Raw genomic sequence first — 7,551 nt, 5'->3', positions numbered from 1 at the left:
AGACATTGGATGCCAACACAAGACGATGAGGTCATGGTTGAAAAGATTGAACTGTGTTTGCTCACAGCAGAGGAGCCCGAATAAATGAAATGAAAGGTGGACTTGACAAAATGTTTTCAGTATGTGACAAATACAAAGAAATTGACCTTGCTGTTCCAATACTTTTGGAGGGAACTGTTGGCTATCTCTTCACTGAGAACCTTTTCTGCTGGATTAAACATTATATTACTGCAGCTGTCTTGCATGAATCCATCTGTGAATTTATAAAAAAAAAAAAATCCTCGAAATCTGTGCTCACCCCCTTGCTTTCCCCCAACCCTGGGAATGGATTAAAAAAAAAAAACGTGATCTCAAAAACAAAATGCTTCCACATTGTTGGAATAACAACAGCAATGAATTCAAAGTTGGAGACAACAAAATGTCCTGGGTTTGATATTGCGTATTTCCTTGAACTGCTTTGGTTATTTCTAGGAATGTTACACCCATGACTATAATGACTACTCTCACTGGACACTACATTAGGTACTCAGAATCCAGCACAAGAGCAGTGCAAACACAAAAACAAATTTTTATAGGTATATGTCATTAATATATTCTCCACTGAGTATTTTGTTTAAAAAAAGACCCATCTAGCAACTACTACACTTAATAAATAAATGCTATAAAAATGCTAATATGTAGCAAAATATGAAATGCAAGTCTTTCTGTGAAATATTTAACTGGCTCTATTTTTCCTTAAAACAATCCATATCCCTCTTAGAGTAAATGAAAATAATTTTAATTTTTGAATCATTGTTTAAAAAAATAATAATAATTTAGCATGTACCCTAAAAGCAGCATCAGCAATCAGAATATGTCATTTTTCATCTTTATTAAACCACCTCGGGCTCTTTCTTAATACAGTGCACTGCAAATCAGTTGATAAATGGGCTCAACAGCAGAAATGGAGAACCGTCTGACCCCTCATTCAAATAGCTGGCACATTAGAGAATAATCACGGAAGGGCTTCTTATAAAAATACAAACAACGAAAGCATGACAAAATATATTACAGCTTAATATACAAATATATAAATGTACATTCAATAAATACAATATGGTGTATTCTTGAGATGTATTATGGTCCATCACAAACTCCAGCGGCTTGCGTGTTTATTTTTATTTGCAGCAATCATGTAACATGTGTTGCCTTTGAAAGTAAGGCTGCAATCTCAGACTGAGCAAAATAATAAAATAAAAAAATCTGCAAGGAAGAAGACAAGGATGTTTTAAAGTGACCTGTGATATAATAACCAAAACGAATCAAATGAATACTATTCAGAATTCCAAATATCAAACTTTTTTCAATGTCATTTATATGTGATTCAGTAGATAGTCAATAACTCTTTGGTCCCTGTCGATTGTTGGCGGTTAGTAGTTAGGCAAAGAGACAAAATAATTTTTTTTTTTTTTTTAGGACAAACACAACAAACGTGCCTAAATTATGCCTGGTCACCTTGAATCACTCAAATCATCAAAGCTCATACAGGCACAGTAAGTGTATAAAAGAAACGGTAAAAGCGTAGACAAATGATTGAGAAAAGAACGTGTATAAATTTAAAATGTGAGCACATCATCACTCATGTAACATTTTTTTTTCAAGGTCCACAGTCATCTTGCATACGGTAAAATTGCCAATTCCCATGCAAGTTTTGTCCTTCTTTGGCTGTGCACGTTCAGCTTGATGAGGTGCAGGATGACGTGTGTGTGTGTGTGTGTGTGTGTGTGTGTGTGTGTGTGTGTGTGTGTGTGTGTGTGTGTGTGTTCAACTGCATCTTCAAGCATCAATCTGACCAAACAGACTGCCCTGCATCTTCAACTTGTGCATCCTGCAGAAGAGAGAAGACAACATTTTCTTACTACAGATTTAGGATTGGCAGTCTAATTTTCTCAATGGATTTTGTGTGCAATGGATTCTTAAGTTGGTCACAACATGTTTGCGGTTGAAAGAACATCATGTTGTGTGGTACATTGGTTTGTGCAATACCTCGTGCGTGTGTAAACAGGACTTTAGAACATTTCATTCAGAGAACACCATGATCAAAACTTACAGCTTCTCTTTACGACTCCTGTTGTCTTCTTTGGACTTGACAAAGACGGCATCTTCTCCTCCTCGGACCAGATCGGTGAACTCCCCTTCCTTTGCACTGAAGATCACCCTGCAATAAAAATATTCATAATAATTAAAGCTAATGAATGAACCCTCAGATCCCAAAGTTTTTGTTCAATATAATTCTGTTGGTCTTGACTCGATAATATTCGGACTTAAACGGGACTTACTTAGACTGGGTCTCCCCCGACTTGATTCGTAACTTTCGGATGTTAAACTTGCTGTTGCCCCACCAGTCCGACCAGCTGATGATGGCGTCCTTCTCCCAGCGCAGCTTGACGATCATCAAGTCGCCAATGTCCACGTCGGTGGTGATCAGGAAGGACAGCGTGCTGTTGCCGTTCATGACAGGCCTGCGAGATAGGGGAGGCGAGGTTAGGTAAGGTCAAAGGTGACGTCGTCAACATAACCGAGTGTAACATACGTACAGCACAAAGGGGATGTCTTCTTTCTCTCCGTGGGTTCCATACAGGGAAATCTTTATGGGCTGTTGATTGAAAGTCAGGCTTTCCTGGCTGAAAAGGTGTATCTTCACTTGGTAGTGGAAAACTAAAAAGACATACGCATATTTTAGTTTGCTGAAGTCATTTAGCTAACTGAGTGGTAAAACTTCCTTTACCTTTGTATGGCATCATTTCCCGAGTCTTGAGATACATCGTGGCACTACGCGTCATGCGGATCTTGTTGATGTTATAGCCGATCTTGTTGCAGCGGTTCTTGCGGCAGCTGAGGCACAAGCCCTTGTTGAAAGCCTCGCGCGAGTTGCAACGGAAGGCCATGCTCTGCTGCTGCGTGTTGAGCAGCGAGTCAATGAACAGGTGGATGGAGCGCTCGTGGGAGCACTTGACCAGTTGGTCCATGTCTGCACATATCACAAACACACACGTTGGCACCAAAGTACAGATGACCAAAATATTTGATTCACTGTCCCTATTTTAAATGTGGTAAAAATATTTTTAAAATGATAATAAAAATGTTTTAGGATCAGGAAAAAAATCTCTTCTAGATTCGCAAGCAAAGTGTCTGACTCCAATCCTCTAGGTGGCAGTAGTGTGTAATAGGGAGTGGTGAAAAGCTTGGGAAAAAAATAGGTGAAAAAAACTGTTTTAGACAAAAGCATAACTTCTAGTCTGGTTCTTGAAGTTTGGTGGAGTTAACAAAAAAAATCCCAAAAGCTTTATCGCGTGACTCCCAAAATCCAATCCGATTTCGTCTGCGCGTACATTTTGTATACAATCCGACTAGACGCCCGTGAGAACCTCCAGATATAAATTTCTACTGTTTGCCTAATACTTTACAGTTAAGAGAGCAAAGCAGCGGATAAGGCTTTCAACTCGATTCGAGCCAAAACACGCCCGTGTGATCTACTGTAATTCTTTAAGTTGAGACCAGAAGCCAAACATGTCTCGATTGTGCAAGTGATCGCTTGTGAGAAGCCAAAAAGCCGACGTTAAGCTACATTGTTTTTATTGGAAGACTATCTAAGTGACGTTTCATTGATTCAACAGCTGGAACTATATTATAAATATCTAGCTTCAAAATGTCAATATTGCACTTTGCAATTTAAAATATAAAGAAGCTTATGGTTTTAATCCAAAGCCGATACATACTTTGCAGGCCCTTGATGCCTTCCAGCGCAATCCCCCTCAGGGTGTTCTGGATGTCGCAGCCCGGTTGGAAGGTGCCTCCGTTGGGGTAGATGTCAATGTGGCCGACGGGTTTCTGGATGCCGATACTGCGGCCCGGCGAGCCTCGAGTGTTAGTATGCAGGACATCCACAAACTGGGCGTCGTCTCTAGACAGTACGTTTTGGTCGTCGGCATGCTCAAATGTGGGACCGGCGGGATCCAGTCCTGGAATGTGCACATTGTCGTGTTACAAAGACAACATTGTCAATTGCGCTGACCTGTTTTTGAGTCTGGAGAAGCACTTAAGTGCAGAGAAATGGACAATTATGATAAGCGGGTCAGAGATTTTAAAGCTGGATCAACTGGCAAATGAAGGATTGGGCCCACGGGCTGGCACTAATAGGGCATGTGCATACATTTACAGACTTGGAATGTCATAGATTATGTTTTACCGGTCTGCAAGAAAAAATATTGCTTTCTTCTAGCCTGTGAGTGTGAGCTGTGGTTGACAGCAGAAACTGCGTGATTGTTTTTTTCAAGTTTGGTTGTTCAGCTGTTTAATAAATGAAAAGCGGGCTTGCTCTAGTGGTAACCTGAGAATCACTGAATTAAATATACCACAAACGTTACACTAGTTAAAAATTGAGTATATTGAACTGATGAAGCAATGCATTAGTTGTGATGGACATTTTGAGTTTACCTGTGATCCTGCTGATCTTGTGGTCGGTGAGGTCCCCGGCAATCCCGGCCACGTGCGCCCCGAGACTGTAACCCAGCAGGTGGATCCTGTCCCATGGCAGCTGCAGTTCTTTCTGAAGGGGTCACAACAACAACAACCATGTTGAGTGTCTTACCTAACATGTTGTTGCGTGAGGATCTCAAACTAATAACTGGCCTGTGGCTGACTGTGTTTATAAACTTTAGCGTTGTTTGGAATGTCATCGGGGATTAAAGGAACTCACTTGTATCCAGGTGACAAACTTGGCCACGTCTCGTCCCACCAGTTTGGTGTAGGCGGCAGAGGTCGAGTAGTGCTGGTTGGCACGGGTCAACCAGTCCACCACAATCACGTTAGCGTTGGGCACACGCTCGTACAGGGCCGACACCAACTTGGGCACCCAGCTCTCAAACATGCCTGTTACCTGTAAGGCATCAACACACACGTGAGGTCTAATTAATTTATTTGCAAACAGTCCAGGATGTCTTCCACCTTCTTCCCAAAGCTGGAATAGAGACCAGCTCACCCAGTAATGAGGATAAGCATGATAGAAAATGGATGGGTATCCTGACAGACCTTTCCAAACAGCAATCCATCCAGTCAGGCGGCATTCCAAATACGACCTCATTCCACATGTTGGGGTCAAGAGGTGTTTTTTGTGTGTGTGTGTGTGTGTGTGAGCACGTACCGTCCAGCCGTGGATGATGACAAACGTCTGCATCTGCGCTTTGAACTCGCACTCATGGATGGTGTCGGGCCTCCCGGCCACAATGTAGCACATGTCGTCATCTGGAATGTCGGCTGTACGCAGGGAGAACTTGGACACAATGTCTGTGTAGTCGGTGAGCCATTCGGCGGTGGTGGCGGGCGGGGAGGTGGGGGTGATGCTGTTGTTCACTGTTGCAACACACACACATGCACACACACGTTAACATGAGAGGTCACAGGGACACAAAGTTTCTGCACAGTGCATTAATAATCAAGTCATTTAATATTTTTTTACTTTTTTTTGCATTTGCAAAACACAACTAAAATGTATTTCCATTAAATAATTCCCAGTTCAAAACTTCCCATCACCTTTTTTTTTTTTTTTTTGCAATTGGCGTTACAGGTTGGTGTATAAAACCAAGACTATGTCGCCCCCTTTTGCATTTAAAGCACATCTACCGCGCAGAAATGTTAAATTAATCTGACGGATTGAATTTTTTTTTTATTCCTGGACACAAATTTAAACAAAAATCAGAAAGATCCAGTCGGTTTTATGTTAAATAAATGCAATTTGAATAGATTTCAAGTGAAAACATCTTATTTATTACTTTAAAAACATATTGTAACTTTTTTTTATCCTTAGCAGGTTCCACATAATCTTCATTTGTAAAAGATATAATTGAATTAAATAGATGTGCGTGTATGTGTTCTCCCTTATGATTATCCCCCCCCCCCCCCCTCGTTTTGTCGCTCTTACCAAAAACTGCGTTGGTGGTGAGTTCAGGGTCCGAACAAAAACTGGCAAAGATTTTTCCCAAAAGTATCCAAGCAGTGAAAAAACCTATATTTTCTTTTCCCATATTATTAAAACGTTGGTCCTGTGAGGTGTCTTTTGTAGTATTGGAGGATCTATATCCAAGTTCTAAAATAGAAATGTCGTGGCGTCGTATACACGCGGAGTGAAATTTCTTTACGGTCTGTCACGGTTGGCGCTCCTAAGTCATCTTTAAGAGGAGCTCATTTGCATATTACAAGGTGATTGGATGTCGGTTTAGGGGCGGGGTTTCCCCAAGGGTCCCTACTCAAAAAATGTTGACCATTCACTCAGTTGAGTGTTAATATAGTTCACTGAAATAGTTATGGTTCTCCTGTCCTTGATCAACTTTTCCAATATGAGTTCTGTGCATGAATCTTAAGCAGGTGCATTTTAATTTATTTCAGAGGTTCACTTTAAAATGTAAACCTACTTTTCATGTGAAAACAGAAAACAAAACAAAGAATTTAAGAGAAAGTACTAAATTTTGTATATACAGTAGGGAAATACACAAAAGCATAAAACCAAATGATATACTGCAAACATTATCATGCAAAAATAAACTACAAAAAATGAACAGTAAACATATACAGTATATGCATACAAAGCCCAGTGTAGCAGTTCCCTGCATGAGGTGGTCAAAATATTAGGAAAACTATATAGAGTGTTTTTTTTCGACAATTTCAGTTCATTTTTTGTGCTTTAAAACATAATGATGTTTTAAATCATTAGTTTTGGAACACCCCTGTTAACAACAATCACAGTAAACACATTCAGTTAATATTGCGTAATAATATCAAAACATTTTATTTATACATTTATTTGTAAAATTAATATAATTGCCTAAAGTAGGTATATACAAACATACAATAGTGTTAAAAAAGGTCATTACAGATATAAATAGAAATAAATAAAACCATAAAGCCAAAGTATAAAAGTGTAATGTGAGCTGCAACATTGTAATTATAACAATTAAAAAAAAAAAGCTTTTTACTTACATTTGCCAGAGTATATCTGACCGTTATGAATAATGTGGATTAATAACGGCAGGAGGGACATCTGGTGTTAAAACCACAAAGTGCAGTGATGAAGAACAACAACACCACGCAGATGTTGCTACATCATGTCAGATGTAACGTTTGCACACATAGCACCGACGTTGTAAAAAGTCATAAACACCAAAGTGTGGAATAGGACGAGGTGCTTGAACGAGAACATCTGTCGAAACTTTTATGATGAATTCCGTTCCCAAATGACTTTGTGGGAACCTCAATTAATTTTAGTTTTTACTTTCCGCATAATATTAGTTTATGTCCTCAGCTTTCACTTCTTGCCGAGCTGCAGAGAATGGAATAACCGTGTTTTTGCAACAATAGGGCAAATTATAATTATATTATTAAATTATAGCTAAATGTTTTGTGGCTGCAGCACGGCGGTATTGTGGTACCTTAAAGCTACCTTTGAGGTTTTATTTGTTTTTATAATTGCATGGTGGTTAGGATCACATCCATGGCCCACGAGCCTCAGGTTAGCCA

At 39.7% G+C, this 7,551-nt stretch overlaps 1 protein-coding gene across 2 annotated transcripts; it reads right to left on the bottom strand.

Annotated features, from left to right (window-relative positions):
• Positions 1 to 856: 856 nt before the first annotated feature.
• lpla (lipoprotein lipase a) lies at positions 857 to 6,193 on the bottom strand. 2 transcript variants are annotated; one of them, XM_061296620.1, is made up of 11 exons: positions 5,960 to 6,193; positions 5,183 to 5,391; positions 4,739 to 4,918; positions 4,477 to 4,588; positions 3,759 to 4,001; positions 2,768 to 3,010; positions 2,577 to 2,697; positions 2,319 to 2,501; positions 2,090 to 2,197; positions 1,804 to 1,867; positions 857 to 1,761 (listed from the first exon to the last, which is right to left on the bottom strand). In XM_061296620.1, exons 1-10 carry the CDS (start codon positions 6,060 to 6,062, stop codon positions 1,816 to 1,818), a joined length of 1,554 nt encoding a protein of 517 aa, XP_061152604.1. In that variant the 5' UTR covers positions 6,063 to 6,193; the 3' UTR covers positions 857 to 1,761; positions 1,804 to 1,815. The 2 variants fall into 2 exon arrangements, with proteins under 2 accessions (XP_061152604.1, XP_061152603.1); XM_061296619.1 differs by having other exon boundaries at positions 857 to 1,867.
• Between the last annotated feature and the right edge of the window lie 1,358 nt (positions 6,194 to 7,551).

The sequence above is a fragment of the Syngnathus typhle genome, linkage group LG14 (genome assembly GCF_033458585.1).
Source record: "Syngnathus typhle isolate RoL2023-S1 ecotype Sweden linkage group LG14, RoL_Styp_1.0, whole genome shotgun sequence".
In the NCBI taxonomy this organism is placed as follows: domain Eukaryota; kingdom Metazoa; phylum Chordata; class Actinopteri; order Syngnathiformes; family Syngnathidae; genus Syngnathus; species Syngnathus typhle.
Note: the sequence above shows the minus strand (reverse complement) of the source record. Positions and strands in the feature narration are given on the sequence as shown.